Source organism: Myotis yumanensis, unplaced genomic scaffold (genome assembly GCF_028538775.1).
Source record: "Myotis yumanensis isolate MYYU_CA2020_CCGP unplaced genomic scaffold, mMyoYum1.0.hap1 SCAF_3, whole genome shotgun sequence".
Lineage (NCBI taxonomy): Eukaryota > Metazoa > Chordata > Mammalia > Chiroptera > Vespertilionidae > Myotis > Myotis yumanensis.
The window spans coordinates 90,630,799-90,656,755 of NW_027223754.1; the positions used below are offsets into that span (position 1 = coordinate 90,630,799).

The window sequence follows — 25,957 nt, forward strand, 5'->3', positions numbered from 1 at the left end:
CTCACCCAGTATTAGTTAGAATAGAATCTCTGTTCCCTGCTCCCTCTCTTTCTCCTCCACAATGCCTATCCTATATAATAAAAGGCTAATATGCATATTGTCCCCTCTACTAGGAGTTCACCTGGGAGTTCAACCAGGGGGCGGGGCTGGCCAGCCAACTGCCCGTAGACCCTTCCCCCAGCCAGCCCCACCCCCAGTTGGCCCCCACTCACCCTGATCTGGGGGCAGGGCTGGCCGGACCCCACCCGTGCACGAATTTGTGCAGCAGGCCTCTAGTAATTATAATATTGCTTGTTCTGATGGAGTCAGTTCTTGTAGAGCTCTTTCATTTTTCTTTATGCTCAGGTCTCTCACTTCTTCCCTCTGCTATTTTTAGATTCCTATCTTTGATATCACAAATTCTTTCCTCCATCTGGTTGGTTCTGTTTTCTGTGCTCAGTCATTCACTCTTTTTTATTATTTTTTTATTACCTTAAATCTTTATTGTTGCATGTATTACAGATGTTCCCTCCCCCCCTCCAATGCCCCAGGCCTTCACTGTCTGTGTCCATAGATAAGATCAACCAAAAGACTTGTATGCATGCATATAAGCATAACCAATGAACAGAGACAGCAGGGGGGTGAGGGCATGTACAGGAGTAGGGTGGGGGGGGCATTTGGGGTTATGGATACATATGTAATACTTTAATCAATAAAAAAAAAAAAAAGATCTTTGGGTAATTTCGTCCCACCTGCCCTGCCCCCTTCCCTCTGAGATTCGTCAGTCTGTTCCATGTTTCCATGCCTCTGATTCTATTTTATTCACCAGTTTATTTTGTTCATTAGATTTCTTATTCGTTTATTTTTATTTTAGATTCAATTATTGATAGAAATGTATTTATTGCCATTTTATTGTTCGTATTTTTTATCTTTTTTTTTCTCTTCTTCCTCTTCTTAAAGAATACTGTTCAAGACTGGTCGGCATGGCTCAGTGGATAAGCATCAACCTATAAATCAGGATGTCACAGTTCAATTCCCGGTTAGGGCACATGCCTGGTTTGGGGCTCAATCTCCACTGTGGGCATGCAGGAGGCAGGCGATCAATGATTCTCATCATTGATGTTTCTATCTCTCTATCCCTTTCCCTTCTTCTCTGAAATCAATTAAAATATATTTTTTTTTAAAAAGAAGACAAAGAAGCCATAGCTGGTTTGGCTCAGTGGATAGAGCATCAGCCTGCTGACTGAAGGGTCCAGGTTCGATTACGGTCAAGGGCACTTACCTTGGTTGCAGACTCCTCCCCGGCCTGGGCCCTGCTCAGGGCTCGTGTAGGAGGCAACCAGTTGTTGTGTGTTTCTCTCACATTGATGTTTCTCTCTGTCTTTCCCTCTCTCTTCCACTGTCCCTTAAAATCAATGGAAAAATATCCAAGGGTGAGGATTAAAAAAAAAAACACAAATAAATAAAAAGTAAAAAAAAAAAGAGTATCCGTCAACATTTCATATAATACTGGCTTGGTAGTGATGAACTCCTTTAGCTTTTTCTTGTCTGTGAAGCTCTTTATCTTACCCTCAATTCTAAATGAGAGCTTTGCTGAGTAGAGTAATCTTGGTTGTAGGTCCTTGCTATTCATCACTTTGAATATTTCCTGCCACTTCCTTCTGGCCTGCAAAGTTTCTCTTGAGAAATCAGCTGACAGTCGTATGGGTCATTCCTTTTAAGTAACTAACTGCTTTTCTCTTGCTGCTTTTAAGATTCTCTCTCTGTCTTTAACCCTTGGCATTTTAATTATGATGTGTCTTGATGTGGGCCTCTTTGGGTTCCCCTTGTTTGGGACTCTGCACTTCCTGGACTTTAAGTCTATTTCATTCACCAGATGGGAGGTTTTCTGCTATATTTCTTCAACTAGATTTTCAATATCTTGCTCTGATAATGCGAATGTTGGTACGCTTCAAGTCGTCCCAGAGACTCCTTACACTATCTTCATTATTTTTGGATTCATTTTTCTTTTTGCTCGTCAGATTGGGTGGTTTTTGCTTCCTCATATTCCAAATAGTTGATTTGATTCTCAGAATCCTCTACTGTTGAATTCCTATAAATTATTCTTTATTTCAGTTAGTGTATGCTTAATTTCTGACTGGTCCTTTTTCATGTCTTTGACATTCTCACTAAGATCCTTGGAAGTCTCACTAAGTGCCTTGAAGCTCTTGTAAAGATCCTTGATCAACCTTATAACCATTGTTTTTAACTCTGTATCCAGTAGTTTGCTTGCTTCCATTTTATTCATTTGTGACTTGTTTCTTTGTCTGCTTCCCTGTGTTTTGGCTGCCACCCTGTGTTTGTTTCTATGTATTAGGTACAGCTGCTATGTCTTCTGGAATTGGTCTTGTTCAGTAGGTGTCCTGTAGGGCCCAGTGGCTCAGCTTCCCCAGTCACCTATGCTGGGCACTCTAGGTGTGCCCCTGGGTGGGCTGGGGCATAGTCTTGTAGTTAAGCCTCTATTGCTGTTGGTATCACTGGGAGGAGTTGACCTCTAGGCCAGTTGGTTGTGAGGACCAGCTGTGACTATAGTGGGAGAGCTGCTGTGCAGGAGACATCCCTATGGAGTAGGACTTGCTTCAGTGGACTTTGGTGCTCACTGAGTCTGCCTCTTGAGTGTGTCACTTGTGAATGTATAGAATTGTAATCTGGTATGGTCTAAAGCTGTCCACCTGGGTGCACTGGCTCTGGGGCCTCCAGGAAGGTGCAAAATCAGCCACTGCTGGGGCCACCTGGCAGTAGCTATCGAGGGATCTGTATATGGCTGCTATTTGTATTGGGCTTGGTGGTACCCAGGCATGGCCCAGCTGTGAAGCAAAGCAGGCTGGTGCTAGTACTGGTGGGTCTTGGGCCTTTTATTGAGAGGTTTGAGGCACACTGACACCAGCTGCAACTCTTTGGAGAGATTTTAGCAAAGTGTGATGCATGAGCCAGGACAAGCCATTCATATGGAAAAGCTACTGCAAACAGCTTGGGTGAGGTTGCAAATTGGATGGGGCGGCATCTCAGGGGATCATCAGGGTTGGAGCAAACAGTGTGAAGCAGACTAACTGATACTCAGATATGGCTGCCAGTCAGCCCTGCGATGGGGGAGTTCCCAGCACAGGAACAATGACTTCAACAGCACCCTTGCCTGGAAGCCTTCCCCGAGTTCCTGCCCTGATGCAGGACAATCCAGTTCCTCCCAGTATGTGTCTGGGTCCCCCAAAGCCATCCGGTGCTGGAGCTCAGAGGGATAAATCTGAGTAAGCTTGTGCATTGGCCCTTTAAAAAGAACACCTGAATCTCCAGCAGTCTCCGTGTCACTCAGCCACAGTCCCTGCTGTTTTTTATTGGCCATATAGTTTCAGGAACTTCGCTTCCCAGTTCTGGAACCCTGGGCTGGGAATTTGATGTGGACCTTGGACCCCTTGCTCCTCACAGGCAACCTCCGCAGAGACAGTCTCCATCCCGATTTAAAAAATGGCACCTGTGGGTGTTGGACCAGCCTGTTCTGTACCTCTGCCCCTCCTACTATCTCAGTGTGCTTCTTTTCATTACTTCTCTTGTTTAGGACTTCCATTCAGCCAGCTTTCAGGTGATTCTGAATGATGGTGGTTCTGTATTTTAGTTGTAATTTTGATGTGGTTGTGGGAGACAGCAAGTACAGGTGTTTGCCTATGCTGCCATCATGGTTTTCTGCCATCATGGTTTTCAGCATGGTTTTAATCTCCTTTATTGCATTGAAATCTTTCCAGGATTTCTGATTGGTTCTTTTTTAAAGTTTCAATCTCCTTGGCAAAGTACTCATTTTGTCCATTGATTTGTTTTCTGAGTGCATTGAATTGCCTATCTGTATTTTCTCACATCTCATTGAGTATTTTCAGAACTGCAATCTTGAGATCTCTGTCATTTATATCACACATTTCCAAGTGTTCCAACTTGCTTTCTGGGGATTTTTCATGTCCTTTCTGGTGATCCTCATTATTATGGTTATTCATGGTATTTGCTGTTCTCCTTTGCTGTTCTCCTCCGTCAATATATTATTTTCCAGTAGATAGCGCTGAATTGCAAACTTTTTTATCTCTGGTGATCTCCCAGTCTTGATCACCATGGCTTCCATAATACAGTACAGCCATGTTACTTGGGAGTGGGATTTTTTTGCCCTTACCATAATGGAGACACCTGACCTCCATGGGGTCCTGCCCTAAGCACCCCTCCTAGGGTTCATTCACAGAGGGAAACAGTGGTTCTACTCCAACAGCTCTTGGTCTACAGATAATATGCTCCTGGACCCAACTCTAAGGACAATGGGAGGTGAGTTTGGGGGGTCCAAGTGCATCAGGGCTCTATGGTTCTATTTCTTTGTCTGAAACACCACTGTCATCCTGACAGTGGAGAGCTGCTGGGTAGAACCCCATGTTCTGTCAGGTATCTGCTGACTCAGAAACTGTTCACACCTTTGCAACTCGCCCTGTTGGGTCCTCAGAACCCCACCCCTACCCCCCACATAACTCTTTGTTGCTCCAAGCCAAAGGAAGGGCTTACTTCCACCAGTTTCCTTCCCTTTCAAGGCTGAGACTCGAGCTCTTGGCTGAAGCGCTGTGTCTGCAAGCTGTCTGCGCTTTCCTCCCTCCTCATCTTCCCAGTTGCCCACCTTTAGGTGTTTCAAGGCACAGACCTTTCATGCATGCGTCTGTGTTGAAGAGGGATTTCTTTGTTGAATTATAGTTGGTTTCCTTGATATTTCAGGGTGAGCAGCCAAGGGGCTCTCTCACACACCATTCCTCTGACATAACTTTCACCAAACTTTTAACTAATGCAATACTGATCATTCAAGAAGACATATTTTGCCCTGGCTGGTGTGGCTCAGTTGGTTGAGCATCATTCTGTGTGCTGAAAGGTAGCTGGTTTGATTCCTGATCATGGCATATGCCCGGGTTGTGGCTCAATCCCTCGTAGGAAGATTGTAGGAGGCAGATGATCAATGTTTCTCTCTCACATTGATGTTTATCTCTCCACCCCCACCCCCCACCCCAACCTCCCTTCCTCTCTCTTTACAAATCAGTAAACTAGTCTTGAGAGAGAGAGAGAGAGAGAGAGAGAGAGAGAGAGAGAGAAAGCTCTCAGTCCGACATCTTATCAAAGCAGCAGTGGAGGCCCTGCTCTCCAAGTCTCACAATGCCACCCAAGGACAGTAACAAGAAGAAAATGTGGGCCAAAAAAAGACAAAGACCCAGTGAACAAGTCCGGGGGTAAGGCCAAAAAGAAGAAGTGGTCCAAGGGCAAAGTTCTGGACAAGCTCAATAACCTAGTCTTATTTGGCAAAGCATATTATGTCCAACTCTATAAGGAAGTTCCCAACTATAAGCTTATAATCCCAGCTATTATCTCTGAGAGACTGAAGATCCACAGTTCCTTGGCCAGGAGCCCTTCAGGGATAGGAAAGGACTTATTAAACTAGTTTCAGAGCGCAGAGCTCAAGCAATTTACACCAGAAACACCAAAGATGGAGATGCCCCAGCTGTTGAAGAAGATGCACGAACAGGTCTCACCAGCTATACATTTTTTGTTCCACCAGCTATACATTTAAAAAAATAAAACTTGACTTAAAAAGAGAGAGAGAGAGAGAAGACACGTTTGGGGGGGTTACATATTGTCATTTCGAGGGGCAGATGCTATTACTAATGTTTTGTTGAGATTAATAATTAAATATGTTTTAATCCTTTAACACAGCAGTCACCAACCTTTTGGACCTCACGGACCACCATTGTTCCACAGACCACCGGTTGGCGACCACTGCTTTAACACATATATTGAGTTAGGAGAAAGATGGCTCAATATTTATTTTTATTACTAATTAAAAATAAATATATTAAATTGCGAACATTACTGTGGAGACTGGAATTAAAGGGGACTTTTATACTTTTGTATCTGGATATTTTGTAGGAATAGAATTTCAATCATTGAGTATTTCGTTAGCAGGCTCACAAGCTATAAAAATTTCTCTCTGCTACTAATATATAAAGTAGATGTATGAAAGTAGACTTTACTTTGTAGTCATATTTTTGTTTAATGGGCATTATTATATCAATTTTCACCTTTTCCCTCTTGTTTCAGGTTTTTTTATTCATTATTCTTCCCTGGGCTAATTTTATGTGGAATTTTATGTTTGTGTTTGATCCTTATCCTTTGGAGAATCAGGGTGCTGCTACAAAGAAAGAAAAACTCAGCATCAACTGGCAAAAAAGGGAAAGATCAAATGGTGATTGCATTTTTTCATCCATACTGCAATGCTGGTGGAGGAGGAGAAAGAGTTTTATGGTGTGCATTAAGGGCCCTGCAGAAAAAGTAGGTATGCATCTTTTTTAGCTAATTTGCTATATTAGCATTTTTTAAAAAAATCATTACCCAAAATTCATCTTTATCTAATAACTTATTTATAGCCAGGAATTCATTTTTAAACTATTTTTCAACAAAGAAATAGTTCTCTCATATGCCAATCTGCCTTATAAGATCCTATTGAATTTAGTTGCTATGATAAAAAATGGAAAGTATCTGCCCTTTTATGGCATAATTTAAAACTAGTCATCTTGGGAGAGTGTGTGGAGAAGAGATTAAATAGTAGAAAGTAATGTGGAGCACTTTTAGTCAGTGGTGGCATACCCAAAATAATCTTTATGAAGCATCTATTTGCTTCTAATTCTGATATCATTATCAGTTGGCTAGTCTTAAGTAACTTACCATGTTAGAAAGAATATATTATACATCATTTAATGTTTTAGGCTTTTTTCCTCCCCACCCCGAAGTATTTATGATTCCCTTTTAAAAAGGAGAAAGCATAGTAAAGTGCAGGTTTCATTGTTTTATTATATGTGGAAAACTGTTATCCTCTTATGGTTATTCTGCTTCCTGGTTATTATCCTTCTATGGTTATTCATGCCCTTCATTTCCTTCCAAAGCCTTCACAGGTAATCCCCTTAGCGCTACATTTCTATGTTCTTGACCCATCCTGGCTTCCAGCCACCACCCCTGTATTTCCTCTTCTGTCTTCCGTAAGTGCCTAAATCCAAAGAATTTTCTTAAATCCTCGCTTAATTCTCACCTCCTTGCAGCCCTCTCCACCTTAAGCTATACTATTCTTTTCTTTGCATAACTCTGTGTATTACCTTTTTCTCTCTAGGGATATTATCTAATTCTAGAAGGCAGTGGCAAAGTTTTATATCTATACACATATTCCCCAGCAACCCCTATCACTCCTAACTCACCTACAAGAAAAAAAAATCCAAATAATTAGTATGACACAGAAAATACTTTTTCATCTTGCTCTTGCCAGATTTTGTTTCTTTTTCCTCTCTGCTCTTTCACATATACTGTGTTCCAGCATACTGAACATCATGCTTTCTCTAGATTCCTTATCTTTTTATATAGTGTTCCCTTTTTTCTGAAATAATCTTTTTCTCTTCAGTTAATTTCTATAAGTCTTTCCTGACTCAGCATAAGGTACAGTATACTTATGCAATATTTATTGGGGAACTACTCTGTTTCAAGCACTGTAAAAAGAAATTGAGAGTAAATGGTGAACAAGGTAGATCAAGTCCCTCTTGCACACCTTAGATTTTAGTTGAGAGAAAACAAGGTAATAAGCAAAGAAGAAAAATATCAAATGGTAAGAAGTACTATATAAGAAATTAAAATAGAATAATATGAGTGTGACTTGATACTTTAGATTGAGCAATTAGGGAAATTCTTTAAGGAGATACTTTTGAATGACAAAAGTACTACCATTTAATGAACTTTTACTATGTGCCAGGCATTGTTTGAATAATATTTTATTTATGTTAGCTCACTCAATCCTCCTAACAACCTTGTGAGGTCATTACTCTTATCTTCATTTGACAAACAAGGAAACTGAGTTACTAGAGCCCCTACTCTAAACCACTTGCTATACTGCCTGCCTTATGAAAAGACAGTGGAGATGAGAAAAGAGAATTCAAAGCAAAGGGACAACTACTGCAAGTCCCCTAAGACTGAAGCAGCTTGGCTTGTTCAAAGAAAGGATTGTCAGTTTGGCTGAACCCTGGTAGGCAAGGGAGAAAGTAGAAGACGAAGGTACAGAGGGCGACAGGACCCAGATTACAGGGCTTCAGTGAACAGGGTAAGGAGTTTAGATTTTATTCTAAGTGCTATGAAGAACCATGTGAGGATCTAGTTTTTATAACCTTTTTTATTACTCAGATAACACTGAGAAGTGCTTTAGCATTTACCATCCTATCTAAAGATATCTTCAGTGAAATTTAACTCATATATTTTATTAATATTTCACTACCATTTTTATATTGAAAAAGTTGTCAAAATAAAGTTTTTAATATTTCTTGAAAATGAAAAAGTCTCATTTATAAATCAGTTTTTGTTTGTTTCTGCTCTATAGGAAACTCTTAGTGGAGGAGAGAGCAAAGAACTAGAAGTCTCATTTGAAGGACTAACATTTTAGTTATAGGGCAGGAAAGAATGAGGTCAGTAGTCCAAATGCAATGAGTGGAAGACATTTTTTTAGTCTAAAAATAAGCTTCTTATGATTGTGAGAAAAAAATCTATAACTTTTTGCTTGATTTTAACCTAAACTAATGAAATTCTTAACTATTGTATTCTATTTTAGGTATCCTGCAGCAGTTTATGTTGTTTATACTGGTGATGTTAATGTCAGCAGTCAACAAATACTAGAAGGTGCTTTCAGAAGATTTAACATCAGATTAACTCACCCAGTGAGGTTTGTTTTCTTAAGGAAACGCTACCTTGTGGAAGATTCTCTCTATCCTTACTTCACACTGCTGGGCCAAAGTCTAGGGTCCATCTTTCTTGGCTGGGAAGCCCTGATGCAGTGTGTCCCTGATATTTACATCGATTCAATGGGATATGCTTTCACACTTCCTCTGTTTAAGTATTTAGGTGGTTGCCGAGTTGGAAGCTATGTTCATTATCCCACTATCAGCACTGACATGCTCTCTGTAGTGAAGAATCAAAATGCTAGATTTAATAATGCAACCTTCATTACCAGGAATCCTTTTCTCAGCAAAGTAAAGCTCATCTATTACTATTTATTTGCTTTTCTTTATGGACTTGTTGGTTCCTGCAGTGATATAGTCATGGTCAATTCTTCTTGGACATTAAACCATATTCTCTCACTGTGGAAGGTTGGGCATTGCACTAACATTGTTTATCCACCTTGTGATGTGCATACATTTCTGGACATTCCCTTAGAGGCGAAAAAGATGACCCCAGGACATTTACTGGTTTCTGTTGGCCAGTTCAGGCCTGAAAAGAATCATCCTTTGCAGATCAGAGCCTTTGCTAAATTGTTGAATATGAGGAAAACTGAGTCACTTCCTTCACTTAAACTTGTCCTCATTGGAGGTTGTCGTAACCAGGATGATGAATTTAGAGTAAACCAACTGAGAAGACTATGTGAAGACCTAGGAGTTCAAGAAGATGTGGAATTTAAAATAAATATTCCATTTGATGAATTAAAGAATTACTTGTCTAAAGGAACAATTGGTTTGCATACCATGTGGAATGAGCATTTTGGAATTGGTGAGTTTGTTCTTTAACTTGTTTGGTGCTATGAAGTATATTGATAAAATTATAATACTCTGGAAGTTTTTCTATTTTATATATAAACAGAGAGGTTTAGAACATGCCCAAGTCAGTCACACAGGAAGAGGTAGAGCCCACATTCTAACCCAGATAGCCCCTGCGCTTAACCACTACATTTTCTCTCCCCACCTACCCCCATATACATACTGATCCCACTGAAGGACCAAATCAGAATTTCTGGGTGGGGCCCAGGGCTAAGTATTTTGGTAAAGTTCCTTAGGTGATTCTGTTTTGCATCAGAAGCTGAGAACCACTCTCTTCAGATGGACGTCTCACAGAAATTCTTTGGTTCTTTTATTGATTCTGTTCTCATTATGGGAATGTCCTCTCCTTTTCTTTCCGCCAAATTCCATTATAAATGTTCAGCTTAAATCTCCTTGCTCTTCGATATAGCCTTATCTATTCCAGAACTAATTACTCTTTCTGACCTGTTATGTAAAGATTTGGGTATATAATCAAGTACTGTTTTGTGTCTGATTTGGTTTAAGATATGTCTCAAGTGCCTCATACTGCTAGGTGTTAGGGGAAAATAGAAAAACATAGAAGTGAAGTCTCCTGCACTAGGGCTACAATTTCTCTTATACTCTTTTTTTTTTTTTTTTTTTTTTTTTAAATATATTTTATTGATTTTTTACAGAGAGGAAGGGAGAGGGAAAGAGAGTTAGAAACATCGATGAGAGAGAAACATCGATCAGCTGCCTCCTGCACATCTCCTACTGGGGATGTGCCTGCAACCCAGGTACATGCCCTTGACCAGAATCGAACCTGGGACCTTTCAGTCCGCAGGCTGATGCTGTATCCACTGAGCCAAACCGGTTTCGGCTCTCTTATACTCTTTTCTGTCCCTAGTTAGTAGCACAGTACTAAGCTCAGACATATAGCAAGAACTGCTGATCCAAACTTTCTGCATGGAATTGACTTCCCGTGCTTCCTCCCACATATGTTTATTGAGCATTTATTGTGCCAGGCATATAAGAACTGCTCTTAAACTTCAGAGGCTCACAGCTCTGTGAGTGATACAGACAAGTTAAACAGTCATCGTTAACTGCACAGTGTGCTGAGTGCTATGCTAAGGCAAGTGCAGAATATGAAAGAACCTAAGAGAAACACCTCACACAGACTTGTGGGGTCAGGGAACAATGGCCCAGGAAATGATGTGATACTTAAGCTGGGACCTGTCAGTAATTAGAAGCTACCATGCAAAAGAGGGGAGGGTAGCCAGCAAAAGAAGGGTAGGTATAACATGGTGACAGGCATCACAAAAGGAGCATTAGCAGGCACATTCAAGGAACAGAGTTCAGTATGGCTGGAGCATGACAGAGGAGCAGCAAGACAATGGAGGATCACATGGCCATATTAAGCCAGTAGGAAAAAATAGAAAAATTTTAACTTTGGATTTAAAAGCATTCTGTTTCCTAAAGTTCACTGTGGCAGCAATATGGGGAATGGATTGGTTAGGTAAAAAACAGGAAGAGCAAGACTAGAAAAGCAGGAAGTTGAGTTGGGCTGCTGCAGCAACCTGGGTGACAGGTGTTGGCATTGTGAACCTGGTAGGTGAACATGCCAGCGAGATTCTGAAGAAGGATTGAACAGGATTTGGTGATTAATTGGATGTATTAAATGAAAGGCAATGAGGAGTTTGGACAACTGTGTGAATGGTGATGCCTTTTACCTAGAGTGGGAATACAAGAGGAGAGGCCGTTAATGAGCCAAGTTTCTAGCATGTAGAGTTTAAAATTGTCTGAAGGACATGTACAGTCAAACCTCATTTCTCGAATGTCTTCCATCTCGAACAATTCCATTCTCAACCAAGTTGTTCACAGAAAAAAATGTCTCGGTTTTCTACCAAAACTTCAGTTTTTGACCTGACAACCCTTTCACGCATGACAAAAAGCATCTCAGCAGACAAGCAAAGGAGAGGATGCCTTTGTTGCTGGTGATGAGCACAGTTTTTTTAAAAATACACTTTTATTGATTTTAAAGAGAGGGAAGAGGGAGAGAAAGATAGAAACATCAATGATGAGAAAGAATCATTGATTGGCTGCTTCCTGCACCCCATCTACTGGGGATCAAGCCCGAATCCCTGCACGTGCCTTGAACTGTGACCTCCTGGTTCATAGGTTGATGCTGGGCCAATTCGCACAATTTTAAAACATAAAGAGGCCATCAAGAGTGCTAATGTGCCCGGCTGGTGTTGCTTAGTGGTTGAGTGTCCCAAGAGGTCCTTAGTTCAATTCCTGGTCAGGGCACCTGCCTGGGTTGCAGGCTCCATCCCCAGTAGGGGGCGTGCAGAGTTCTAATGTTGCTAAGGGTGTGAACGTGTTCACAAAACAGTAATCCCAGGCTCGTCAAGGAGCTCGTTAACTCAAATTACTCTATCAACTCAATGCAAAACATCGGCCAAGAGACAGCTGGTATCTCAAAAAACTCGTTAGTCGGGACACTCATAAGTCAAGGCCTCACTGTAGATAGAAAAACTGCTGTTGTTTTGGATAAAGGAAAAGCAGTTACCTGGTGATAGCATTTCAAAGGCAGTGATTGTTAGGGTCCCCAAAGGAGGAATGCACAAGGCCAAAGTGGTGGGATTATGAATATAGGGTCATCTGGATACCAGATGGGATAAGCCCCAAAATGGCATCAGCACCCAGGGACAGGGAGTCAAATATTTTAAAGAATTCTAGGCGGACTTTTTTTGAGTGGAGAATTCTCTGAGCTGGTCCGGATCCTAGGAAGGTCCAGAGGGGAAGGATAATGGTCTTAGCAAATGGAATGTGGTCTTAGCAAGTGGAATGTAGTCTAAGCAAAGGGAATGCTGTGAAGTAGTCTAAAGGTCAGTTCCCAGAGGAGGGAGTGTTGATTCAATTATTTGATCAGACCTAACAGTGATACAGGCAGGCCTCCGGTTATGTCGGACTCGACATTCGTCATTTTGTGGTTACATCACCATCTCCCATTTACAGTATTTATTTAAAAAAAAAAAAAAAGTTCTGTCATTTCGACGTATGTACATATGTGCTTTATGTTTTTTATTATTTACCAAAAGTAAAGGTCAGGAATTGTTATCTTTCTTTTAAATTTTTTTTACTGTTTCACTTCATTACTGCTGTGTATGTGCTCCATGTGAGTGACGGAGGTGCTTATGTAGGTGGGTTCCGACTTACGGCGAAAATCAAGTTATGTCGTGCTGTAGGAACGGATCTCCGACGTAACCTGAGGACCTACTGTATATGAAAAATTCCTTTAAGGCTCATAGAGGGTGGTTCGATAAATTTAAGAAGTGTTTATTTCTAAATTAAACAGTATATTAGACATGTGCTGTATATAAGAAAAGATAAAACAAGGAATCATTTGGGGGTTTGGAACTAATTAATTCAGTTTACATTATTTCTAATGGGAAAAAATTATTCAGTTTTCGAACAAATCATTTCTCGAACAACCTTCTGGAATGAATTAAGTTTGAGAAATGAAGTTCCACTGTACATGTGTGCATCCAGCAAGCATTTATATATATGAGTCTGAAGTACAGGAGAGGGACCTGCTCTGGGAATACAGATTGAGTTGTTGTTGTCCAGGTAGTTACTGCAGGCCCCTTGGATGTGGATAAGATTGCCTACAGAAAATGTGTAGAGGCCCGTAGCACAAACTGCTGAGAATAGTAACAGCTCAGAAGTGGGCAGAAGAAGCGTGTCCAGCAAAGAGAAGAAATAGAGAGAGGAAGAAAACCAGTATAATGCAGTATCATGGAAATCAAGGGGAGAGAGTGTTTGGGGAGGAAGAGTAAGGGCAGCAAGTTTCCATGCTTCCCAGATGCTGGGCCAGATAAGGAAGTGACTGGTGACCTGGTCAAGAGCAGTTTACCAGTAAAGGAGGAGGAGAAGCAAGAGTTGAATCGTGGTAAGTTGAGCATTGAATGTAGGTGAGCAAGTGAAATAGTAAGTACAAACCATACTTTTCAGAAGTTTATGTGTGAAAGGGAGATGAAAGAAGAGACATTAGCAAGAGGAGGACTTATGAACTGAAGAGGTGGAAAATCCTGGAGGGAGGGGAATAAAATTGATTAGATTTGAGGTCTCTGAGAAAGTATAAAGGATTGGTATCCAGCCTTGAACAGAATATTATGATATAATCCATATTTTTCAAATAAGAATTCAAATTACAACACTAACAGAAAATTCTGTTCCATAGAGATTTTACCACTTTTGAAAAAACGGTTGTAAATGATTTCATTTCTTTCCTGTGCATCTAGAATATCAGTTCTGCAGTCAACTAACTCACTTTCTGAAGGGCTTAATTCTCTCTAGAAACACAGTTAAGATATTCTGGCTAGAGTAACTTATATCCTCACCTACATTATTTGGCAGAAACTAACCAAAACTTTCATTTAGTTCACTGCTGTTGGGCACACAGTAGTTTCAGATTTGCCGGAAATCCAGGCAGTAACTCAAGCATCAGTAATAGTATGCCTCACTGAGATGTCTTACTTTTTCCTTGTTTTTTCCTACTGCTGTAATTTGAACTGTTATATTTTTTATTTTGATACTTTTTTGCTTCTTTTATATTTCCATATCCGTAAATTATCTACCATCCTGCTAACTTTCTCTAGTCTTCTACTTTGTTTTATTATTCACATTATATCTGTTTTATATAGACCATCCTTCCATCTACTTATCTGTTTTAATTAAGAACAAAGCAGCATTATTGTGAAGGTTTGAAAATTAAAAACCTTAATATTATTTTATTTTGTACCATGGAAGTTAAATGAGCACATTTATAGACATATAGATATGTAATTAAATTTCTCATAAGTCTCACAATTTTTTAAGGTTTCTGTTCATTCTTGTTCATATGAACATGTTCAAAAACTTAAACTACATGCTTTTGTTTTTTCCTCAGGAGTTGTTGAGTGTATGGCAGCTGGCACAATTATCCTTGCACACAATTCAGGGGGCCCGAAGCTTGACATTGTCATTCCTTATGAAGGGGAAGTAACTGGATTTCTGGCTGAAAGTGAAGAAGGCTATGCTGAAACTATGGCTCATATTCTTTCCATGTCTGAGGAAAAGAGACTCCAAATCAGAAATAATGCTCGTGCATCTGTAAGCAGATTCTCTGATCAGGAGTTTGAAGTGACATTCCTGTCATCTGTGGAGAAGTTATTTAAATAATGCCATATCTGTACAAATTAAAGATGGGTAATATTTATTTATATATATATACACACACACACACACATACATACATGTATGTGATGGGAGAGTATGATTGATTGGCTGCCTCCTGCACATCCCATACTCGGGGATCAAGCCCGCAATCCGGGCATGTGCCCTGACTGGGAATCAAACCATGACATCCTGGTTCATAGGTCGACGCTCAACCACTAAGCCATGCCCGCTGAGCTAGATCGGTAAGATTTTTCTAAACTCATTCCCCCTTGTAATAAAATCAGCCTAAGCAACGTTCTTTAGATATGTAGGCAATGTATTTATTTTAAGAAAAAAGGCAAAAGTACCTAAATAGAAAAGGTAACCTTATATGTTTAAATGTAAAAATTTTAGATTAGTGCTTGATCTCAAAATCTGAAAAATACAATCTTAAAGAAAAAAAGATGAACAATCTTAATGTTGGTATAATCTGTATTTTTTAAATCATTTTAGTAACCAGAAAAGAGAATTACCTTCTGGAAAAAAAGGAAATGTTAAATAAAAAATGACTGGTAATTGATTAGTAATTTAGAATTGTACATTTTTGGAACACAGGAAAATTCTGGTACATTTAAATTTAAACTATTGTAGAGGACCATTTTGAATATATCTAATGAGTTTCTTAAAAGAAAAAAGGAAACTTTAAGCAGGCTTAATATTCTAAAAGTCAAAAGATGAACTGACTGTGATTGCTTTGTGAGTGTGCATAGGCATGTAGAGGTCAAGGTATTGCTGGTAATCATTTCCTATTTGTGAAAATAGTTTTATGTTTAGAGCTATCAGTACATTTGTATGGGCCTTTCATTATTCCTTAACATTTCCACATCTCAGAGGCTAGAAGTCAGCTTTACGTCGATCAGGAGGTTTGAGTAAGAACATCACAATTAATTGTTTTTTCATAGTGATGATATAACATACACTTCCATGTGCACAGTCCCTATGACCAGCATTATGCATTGTAAGGTGAAAAGGTGGCATTCTGAAGAGAGCACTGGGCTAGTAGGTAGCATACTTGGGCCTGACCTCAGCTTCATTTACAAACGTCTGATTTTTTTACATTAAAGCTTTTCCTTAATCTTTCTGAGTATCACCTAAAATTCTTCATCTATAATCTGGACATGGTAATGCCTGTCCTCCCTGCCTTTTCGAATTCTGATACTGACATGGAAAGTATGTGAAAGTACTTTGAAAATTATAAAAGTAAAAGTTACTTTAATTAAAGGTAACAGCCCTGGCCATGTGGCTCAGTTGGTTGGATTGTCATCCTGTACACCAAAAAGGTTGTGGTTTGATCCCCAGTCAGCGTGCATATGGGAGGCAACCAATTGATGTTTCTCACATCAATGTTTCTGTCTCACCGCTTCTGTCTCTAAAATCAACTAATACAGCAATATGTAGAAAATATCTTCTGTAATCCTATCTTTATCACTGCATTAGGGCCCTGTGTGAATTCTTGGTTACTAAGCCAGTAGCAAGGAATCAGTATAATTTAGCAGGACTTCTATCCTGAATAACTAGCATGAAAAGTGACTAATATATGCATATGAGCAGCAATGGCATAGAGATCCACAACTTTTGGCATTTTCTGCATACATAGTCAATTCCTTCTAGCTCAGTGAATTGACCTCTTTTCCAGTCTGATACCTCTTTGTGTTAGGGTCATGTTAAAGAGGTATGTTTTTCCTTTTCAGTCCTCTCTCCATGCGTAGATCCAGCCATTTTGTTATCTACTCCCAATTACATTGTCTTGCATTAGATGGCCTGCAGACAAATCATCAGATCAAAAGGCAACAAATCCGAGTCCCAAGATGTTCTGACACACCAGGTTATTCAGTTTAGAAAAGAAAGACTGTTGGAAATGGGAGCTGGAAGGAATGTTACGAATTCTCTAGTCCACTTTGCTTTTATTTTCAACTTTACAGACAAGAGCAGTTTAAAGAATTTAGACTCCTTCAGTGTCACAAAGCTGTTTAATGACAAAATCAGGATGATAACCTGGGTGTTCCCAACCTAGTGCTTTCTTGTATGTTACACCTATTCTTTTTTTTTTTTATCTTTATTGTTGAAAGTATTACATAGCTCCTCCTTTCTCCCCCATTAACCTCTTCCAGCCGGCTCCCACCCCCATTGTCTGTGTCCACGGGTTATGCATATATGCATACAAGTGCATTGGTTGATCTCTTCCCGCCCACCCTCCCCTGCCTTCCCTGAGGTTCAACAGTCACACGTAGGCTTTGAGGTAGGATTCATATACCATTGTCCACTCAGCCTAAGTGGACAAAGAAATTGAAATTGAACATAAATAGAGGATGTAGTAAGTAAGAAAGGATTCTGAAATTCCATAAGACATTTTTAAGCTTGTTTCTTTAAAACAATTTTTATCACAAACATGAGAAATATAAATTGCATATATGTTTACTTTGATGTTCCTAATGCAAGCATGTCAAACTCAAAGGCTAACACGGGCCAAATAAACAAGGTTTAAGTTTATGTGAGCCGCAAAGAAACATAAGCTTCAATTTTCATAGAAACATAGGTTTATTTCGATAGAGAGATGTTGAATGCAAAGGGCTGAAATAAATGAGTAATTGTTAACATAAAATAATAGAACATTTTAATAAAAATTAATATTTTTTCTTGAACATTAACTTACCAGACACTGAATAACTGCACAAATTAATAAGTGTAACACAAATAAACCTATTTTTCTTCTTCTCCAAAAGCAAAATATTTCCTGTTGCTCACACCAAATAAGTCAGTACAAGACTAAGAACGTGGCAATCGGCTACTAAAATATTTGCTGCTAGTATTAGTGGAGAGAAATGGTGCGCCTGCGCGTAAGGCACGTAAGGGAAATGAATGCAACATGATTATAGTAGTCATTAGCGAATGTTGTAGTTCGTTACTAGTAATTATGTATAACAGGATATTGTAAAAATTATGTTATGAAATTTTTATTAAAACCTTTCTTACATACTGTTATATTGGCTGGGCCGCAAAAATATTCCTGTGGGCTGCATGCTGCCCATGGGCCACGAGTTCGACATGTTTGTCCTAATGTGTTGTTTTGTTTTTGTTCGTTTTTTCAGAATGATTGATACCATGACAAATGTCAAAACAATATGTCAGCTACTGTCTGGAGAAAGTCTGAGTGACTATTCCTATAAGATGTTGCTTTTGAGTGGGCTGTTTTTTTGAACCCACAGCAGTAGTTAATCACATCCCTATTTCCAGTTGTGCGTGTTCTTTGTATCTGAATATGACCTAATGGAGTGATTTTTGTTGTCTTGGATACTTTTTCCAGTATGGTACGTTTATATCCCTCATGTAATCTCCCAATGCTGTTATTTATTATCTAATATTTCAAGCTTCACCTGCCAAGAAAAATTTTTTTAAAGAATTTTATGGCAAAACCAAACCATCTTGTCTCTTGTGTCCAAGAAGAATAGGTTGGCAGGTTTTTTCAATAACTTTTTTAAAATGAATATTTCAGACATACAAAAACATTTTTGTGAAGCAGAGCTTCATATACTTTAATAATGTTTAGGGTATTTTACAAAATCATCTTATAGACAAAATTATGAAATAGGGGCCAGTATGATTATCAGTGCTTTCAGAATATTTGTTTAATTATGTAAATGTACCTTAGACTCCAGAACTATAATATGAATAAATAAATGAGAGTATGCCTGTGCTAAATCTGTTAGTGGGTGCAAAAAAGTTACTACTAAAGGGTTCAGAACAGAACTCCCCAAGATGTGCCACTTTGGTATGTGAATTATGTTGAGATGAAGGCAATCAAAACCTTGCAGGCTCATGAGAAACTTTTACTTGTTCCTTAAAGAATTTAAATTTTGGGCCTTGATCATAATAAGAGTATCGGCAAAAATAACTTTTTATGACCTATTTATAGGGCTGAGCACACTTCTAATTACTGAGCATCTGTCCTGCAAATGACCCTCCTCCCCTCTGAAGTGCCAGGGTGCCTTACTGCATCCTGAACTCTGAATGCCATGTCTACCTTACTTTCCCTTTTTGTCTCTGAACTGCTTCTGTGTGTAGGGTTCCTATACATACTTATGTGATTAAATTTGGTTATTTTCTCTTGCTAATCTGTCTCACATAGATTTAATTAATAGACCAGCTGAAAGAGGTCTAATAATTAAAAGGTAGAGGAAAGGTTCTTCCTCCCCATACTTGTGTTAAACCACAAGAAGTTATGCAAACACTAGAATCATTTAAACCCTAAAATTTACCCTACCTCCCACTATTCCTATGCTGCCTCCTTTTCCTCTTTCCCCACCCTAAATCTTAGGCCTCCTCTGGTGTTGGAGAAGGATCAGTTCTAATGCCCTAGTTCACTTAGACTATATGTAAATGTTACCAGAAACTTAGAAGGGAAGTTAAGACTTGATATACCTATTGGTACCATTTTTTTTTTCAATATACTTTTATTGATTTCAGAGAGGAAGGAAGAGGGAGAGATAGAAACATCCATGATGAGAGAGAATCATGGTAGATCGGTTGCCTCCTGCAAGTCCCCCACTGGGGATCAAGCTCACAACCTGGGCATGTGCCCTTGACTGGAATCGAACCTGGGACCTTTCAGTTCGCAGGCCGACGCTCTATCCACTGAGCCAAACCGGCTGGGGCCCCTCTTGGTACCATTTAAAGAGTGATCAGTTTGATAGCTATCATACATAAAGATGCATGATTTTTCTAATAAAATGTATTCTAAAAATATGTAGGTTTGATCAATAGTTTGAATATACAGATGCAGCCAAGCCTAAAAGCAGAGAAAAGCAATCAGAACTGTGTCTCTAGAACACAATTTAGGTAATGGTGTGTGTAAGATGGGTAAGGTGAATTAGGGGTTGAAGCAGGCTGACAAACCTTGCAGATATGTATATTCATCACAATGAATGCTTTCTAATTTACAGCAAAGAACTCAAAATCTTAGAATGAATGATAATCAGGCTTGGTGGTTGTTGCCTAAAGGAGACTTTAGCCAGCCATGTTGTCCTTGGAGCAAACTTAATATGCGTATCCTATATAATAAAAGCCCAGCGACCGAAAAGGTGGAACGACCAGAGACCAGAATACCATGGCCCCTTGCCCAGGCTGGCCCGGCCCCCCAGCAAGGACCCCCACCCCAATTGGGGGCATGGCCGTCCTGCAAACCGCCCATGACCCCTTGCCCCAGCCAGCCCCGCCCCCCAGAAGTGACCCCCCATCAGAGCATGCCAGCCGGCCCCCACCCCTGCACCAGGCCTCTATCCTATATAATAAAAGGATAATATGCAAATTGACCTTGAAGGAAGAACGACCAGAACAACCACTGGACCAGTCACTGTAAGGCACACTGACCACTTCTGGGTCCCTTTCCCCAGCCGGCAGGCTCCAGTCACCTGATGGCGAATGAAGAACTGGGGGTGGGTGGTGGGGGATGCGGGTGGCGCCAGGCCAAGGCCCCCGCCCTGCCAGTTGCCCCCTACACACAGGGTGACGCATGGCGGAGGCAGGGCTGGTGAGTGGGCAGGAAAAGCTGACTTCTCAGTTCCTTCCCCTGGCCATCAGGCACCGATCACCCGATGGTGAAAGGGGAACCAGGAGTGGGTTGCAGCATGGGGAGGGGCCAGCTGTGGGCAGCCGGGGAAGATGGCCCTGATCACAGGCCAGCCCTAGGGACCGTACCCGCGCATGAATTTTGTGCGCTGGGCCTCTAGTCCTTAAATATTGACCTTAAACAATCATTCCTTTTCTTTTTCCTGCATACTATAATTGGCTGATCTTTGGATTTGGGGGATTTTTCAGAATTGTGTTGCATTTCCCATGCTTTCAAACACTATTCAGACAGAATGAGGATCACCTGAAGATATATCTGAACCAGATAATGTCCTAAAAGTAAATTAAATATGTATACACTGACCACTAAAAGAGGTGTAGAGTCATTGATGCTCCAATCCCTCAGGATAGGTGTTACCTAGTTTGAAATTAACACAATGGTGAGAAAGTTTTCAATATTCCCAGCGTGATGTTATGACCATACTGAACACTCTCCCTAAAAGAGTAGAATCAATAACTATATACCAAATATTAAGAACAGTCCTTCAAGCATCACCAGGAAAATAAAGGCATAAAGACTGGACACATCCCACAGCTAGAGGAATCCCTATAGTTAATAAAGTTATAACAAATGGAAATACTAACCAGACCTTAGAAGTAATCAGACCAACCCCTCATCTTTGTTTTCTTGGTTCAGCAATGTATCAATGTGCAATTTGGGTTTTATTTTTATTATAGGGCAGATATTTCTGGCAGAATTCTACCACTTAGAAATAGAACAGCCCTGTCCTGGCCAGTGTTGTTCAGTGGTTAGAGTGTCGGTCTGCACACCAAAAGGGTTGCAGGTTTGATTTCCAGTCAAGGACACATACCTGGGTTGTAGGTTCCATCCCCAGCTCTGAATGGGGTGCATTTGGGAGGCAATCAATTGATGTGTTTTTCATGTGTTTCTCTGGTTCTCTCCTCCCTTATACTCTTTCTAAAAATAATCAATGGAGCCCTAGCCAGTTTGCTCAGTAGATAGAGCGTCAGTCTGCAGATCAAAGGGTCCTGGGTTCAATTCTAGTGGAGGGCACCTACCTTGCTTGCAGGCTCCTCTCCACTCCCGCCCTGGTCAAGGTGCATGCAGGAGGCAACCAATCAATGTGTTTCTCTCATATCAATGTCTCTCTTTGTCTTTCCCTCTCTCTTCTACTCTCCCTAAAAAATCAATGGAAAATATCTTTGGGTGAGAATTAAAACAACAACAAAAAAATCAATGGAAAAAATATCCTCAGGTAAGGATTAAGAAAAAAAGAAAAGAACCCTGTCCTCTGTAGAGGCAGATAAATCAACAATATCTATTACGCTCTAAGCACATGTTCAATACAAAAAATTCTCCTTTCCTGACAAAAAGTTTACAGTCTTACTGAGGAAATTGTATTAGCATTTATTTATTCATTTAAGAAACATTTCTGGCACTATGCTAAGTACTACATATAAAAAGGCCATTATAAGAGTTTATAACCTATACATTTGAAACTATCAAAATAATTCAAAAACATAATAAAATGATTTTATGATGTATAATTAAAGACATGTCTTGTTCCCCTCCTTGCTCAATTGCCTTACTCCCATGTTAACATCAGCTTCAAACAAGTGTATTCAATATAACAAGAAATTTTAAAATCACGGTTTTATTAAATGGCAGATTCATTATTTTAAATGAGTTTGTATTAGTTTTCTATTGCTGTCTTAACATTACCATAAACTAAGTTAAAACCACACATTTATTATTTTACTTAGAGTTCCATAGGTCAGAAGCCTAAAGTGGGTTTCACTAAGCTAAAATCAAGGTGTTGGCAGAGCTTTAGGGGAAAATCCTTTTCCTTGCCTTTCCCAGTTTCTAGAGGCTGCCTGCTTTCTTTGGCTTTGGCCCTTTCCTCTATCTTCAAAGCCAGCAGCATCAGGCCAACTGCCTCTCACACTGCCATCTCTCTGATTCTACTATCTCCCTCTTCTACTTTTAAAGACTTATGATTACACTAGAGCCATGCTGGGCAAACTGCTGCTCGCGAGCCACATGCGGCTCTTTGGCCCCTTGAGTGTGGCTCTTCCTAAGCCATAGGAGTACCCTAATTAAGTTAATAACAATGTACTTACCTAAATAGTTTAAGTTTAAAAAATTTGGCTCTCGCCCTAACCGGTTTGGCTCAGTGGATAGAGCATTGGCCTGCGGACCCAAGGGTCCCAGGTTCGATTCCGGTCAAGGGCATGTACCTTGGTTGTGGGCACATCCCCAGTGGGGAGTGTGCAGGAGGCAGCTGATCGATGTTTCTAACTCTCTATCCCTCTCCCTTCCTCTCTGTAAAAAATCAATAAAATATATATATTTTTAAAAATTGGCTCTCAAAAGAAATTTCAATTGTTGTACTGTTGATATTTGGCTCTGTTGACTGAGTTTGCCGACCACTGCACTAGAGGCCCAGTGCATGAAATTCATGCATGGGTACGGTCCCTAGGCCTGGCCGGCGATCGAAGTGTGAGTGTCTGGTGTGGAAGGGCAGGTCCCAGCTGACCTCTGGGCCCTGGGCAGCACCTGGGCCCTCATGTGCCCCCCCAATCCCCACATGGAGATGCGGTGAGCATAGCTGGATGCTGCGGGCCGGGGTGCAGCATGGGCCTCTGGGCTGCCCAGTGGCACCACATGGAAGCCAGGTGGGCAGCACACTCTCTCCCAGCCGGCCTCACAGACCAGCTCCTGTGCAAACCCACGGGGAGCCCAACCAGCCCCTGTGGTCCCAGCGGCTGCAGCCCGGCTCACCCGGAAGAGGCCACACCGGTGTGGCGTGGGCTCCTTGCAGGAACCCGGCACGTGAGTGCAGGAGCTTCCCCAGTGTGCGAGCCCTGGCATCCCAGGGGAGGGTAGCAGGAGAAGTGAGAGCAAGCTCGGTGGACACCCTGCATTCTCACTGCACCTCTATCCCTGTCACACCTGCCCCCAGGTAGCCGGCGAGAGGTTGCAGCCCCCCACCCGGATGCCATGAGAGGTTGGTCACCACCACTTACCCCCAGTTCCCCACTCCAGCCCGGGGCCCAGCCCCGATTGGGCCAACTCCCTCTCACACTGCCACATCTCTGATTCTACTGTCTCCCTCTGCAGGGCACCATCTATGGGGCAATAGGTCAGGGCTAAGCCTCCCGCTTCACTCCCTCAGCACCTGGGAGCCGGATGGCAGCCCCACCCCCACCACTGCCACTGGTTGCTGTCTGTGGGGCAATTGGCAGGGCAATCGGGCCCCCACTCCTACCTGCCTTGGCCTGGCACTGCCTGCTCACCTGCTCCACCATCCTGCCATGGTCCTGCTCTTGTCGGGGCCCATCGGAGCTGGCAGCACCTCTACTGCTGCCTGCTGCCAACACTAGGTCGCCAACATCCGCCATGTTCCATGCCACCCCCTGGTGGTCAGCACACATCATAGTGAGCGGTGGAACTCCCGGTCTTCCAGTCAAATGACTGCCCAAGGGGACAATTTGCATATTAGGCTTTTATTATATAGGATTGGCACCTGGATAGTTCAAGATAACCTCCCTATTTTAAGGTCAGCTGATTAGCAACTTTAATTCCATCTGCAACTTTAATTTCCCTTTGCATTTAACATAATATATTGACATTTGGGAAGGGGGTAGGCACATTACTCTGCCTACCACATATATTATCTGCAAGATTTCTAAATAGAAATTTTAAAGTAAAAATATTATTTTCTACACTCAAAAAATTCTACTGTTTACATTTAGAGAGAAAAATTAGTAAATTCTTGGGATTACTGGAAAAGCCTTATAATAAATTAGAGAACCGATGCATGAAATTTGTGCAAGGGGCTCAGCCCTCACAGCCCAGCTTCGTCCGGAAGGTTATCCAAAAGGACATCCAGAAGCTCGTTCAGCTGTCCAGTCTAATTAGCATATTACACTTTAATTATTGTAGATGAGTATTTATGACTTGTGCCCAAACAGATACTTTGGTTAATTTATACTAACTTACTGCTTAAGAAAAAGTACAATAATCACACTTGTATATTTTGACTGGTTGTTGATGTTCCTTGGTCATCAACAATAAAGATTTTACCATTAGATGGAGTAGAAATACTCTCATAACCGTCATTTCATTCTGCGTATTTCTCCTAACTTTTCAGTGTCCTCAGAGGAACCAGAAACCTCTTCTTTTTTCCCCTCCTCTTTGGAAGTAGTGAGTTTTTCCAGGGATTCTACTACTTCATTTCTCAACTCATCTTCAGATTCTTCAAAATTTCTGAAATAATAAACACTAAAAATCAACTTCATGATATCAAAACACTGAAGAATACATATAAAAATTAGCTTCCTGAAGGAACAGCAGCCTCCTGATCACCACACCCTCTGTCTGAGGAACAGCAGCTGTGTGTGAAGCCTCCCCCCACCAGCCAGAGGAGCCACCACAACTGTGAACAGCACCCACCAGAGGAGCTGCTACCAACTGAGGAGCACCTGCTACCACAACGGCCCGAGGAGCAACCACAGCCCAACGAGCCACTGCCATCCAAGGAGCAGCTACTGAACGACTCAACATCTAGATATGGTGGTATGATCAAACATGGGTAGACAAAGAAACCCCCCAAAGGAAAGAAAAAAAGGACTCGCCAGAAAAGCAGCTAAGTGAAACAGAGGCATGCAGCATGACAGAAAAAGAATGCAGATTAAGGGTCCTAGAGTGCATAAACCGGATGGAGGCAAAAATCAACAACTTATGCAAGAAGCAAGAAGAAACAGATGAAAAAATCAATAAATTATGTAAGAACCAAGAAGAAATGAAGAGTGATATAGCTGCAATAAAAAACACCATTGAAAGTTTCAACAGTAGACTAGGAAAAGCGGAGGACCGAATTAGCGAATTAGAAGAAAGGGAAACAAAACACACCTAAACTGAACAGCAATTGAAGAAAAAAATTAAAAGACAGGAGTAGAGCCTAAGGGAGCTATGGAACAACATGAAAGAAAACAACATATGAATAATATGTTGAACAACAGGAAAAGGGATGCCAGAACAACAGGAAAAGGAACAAGGATTAGAAAACCTATTTGAAGAAATAATATCAGAAAACTTCCCAGAGGTGGGGAAGAAAAAAATCACACAAGCACAGAGAGTCTCAAACAAGGTGAACCCGAAAAGACCTACACCAAGACACATCATAATTACCATGGCAAATGTTCAGGACAAAGAGAGAATCTTAAAGGCTGCAAGAGAGAGACGGAAAGTTACATTCAAGGGATCTCCCATTAGATTATCAAATGATTTCTCAACAGAAACACATCAGGCCAGAAAAGAATAGACAGAAATTTACAAAGTGATGCAAAGCAAAGGACTGAATCCAAGAATACTCTATCCAGCAAGGCTATCATTCAAAATTGAAGGGGAAATAAGAAGCTTCACAGACAAAAAAAAAGGCTAAGGGAGTTTATCACCACCATGCCAGCAATGCAAAAAATGCTAAAGGGACTGGTGTAAAAGAAGAAATAAAAAG

At 40.8% G+C, this 25,957-nt stretch overlaps 2 protein-coding genes and 1 pseudogene across 8 annotated transcripts in view; 2 read left to right on the forward strand and 1 right to left on the reverse strand.

Annotated features, from left to right (window-relative positions):
- Nucleotides 1-18,964, forward strand: part of ALG11 (ALG11 alpha-1,2-mannosyltransferase) — a 28,388-nt gene extending 9,424 nt beyond the window's left edge. Inside the window, exons 2-4 of the mRNA XM_070409119.1 lie at nt 6,118-6,348; nt 8,657-9,588; nt 14,545-18,964. Of these exons, the coding sequence (XP_070265220.1) occupies nt 6,118-6,348; nt 8,657-9,588; nt 14,545-14,816 (1,435 nt within the window). The 3' untranslated portion in view covers nt 14,817-18,964. The remainder of the gene's footprint in view (nt 1-6,117; nt 6,349-8,656; nt 9,589-14,544) is intronic.
- Nucleotides 5,179-5,904, forward strand: LOC139005092 (small ribosomal subunit protein eS25 pseudogene; annotated as a pseudogene).
- Nucleotides 18,965-23,359: 4,395 nt separating the features above from the next.
- NEK5 (NIMA related kinase 5) overlaps nt 23,360-25,957 on the reverse strand; it is an 86,876-nt gene continuing 84,278 nt past the window's right edge. For all 7 annotated transcript variants that reach the window (XM_070409113.1, XM_070409118.1, XM_070409116.1 and 4 more), the window contains one exon: nt 23,360-24,708. In XM_070409113.1, coding sequence (XP_070265214.1) covers nt 24,558-24,708 — 151 coding nt within the window. In that variant the 3' untranslated portion in view covers nt 23,360-24,557. The remainder of the gene's footprint in view (nt 24,709-25,957) is intronic.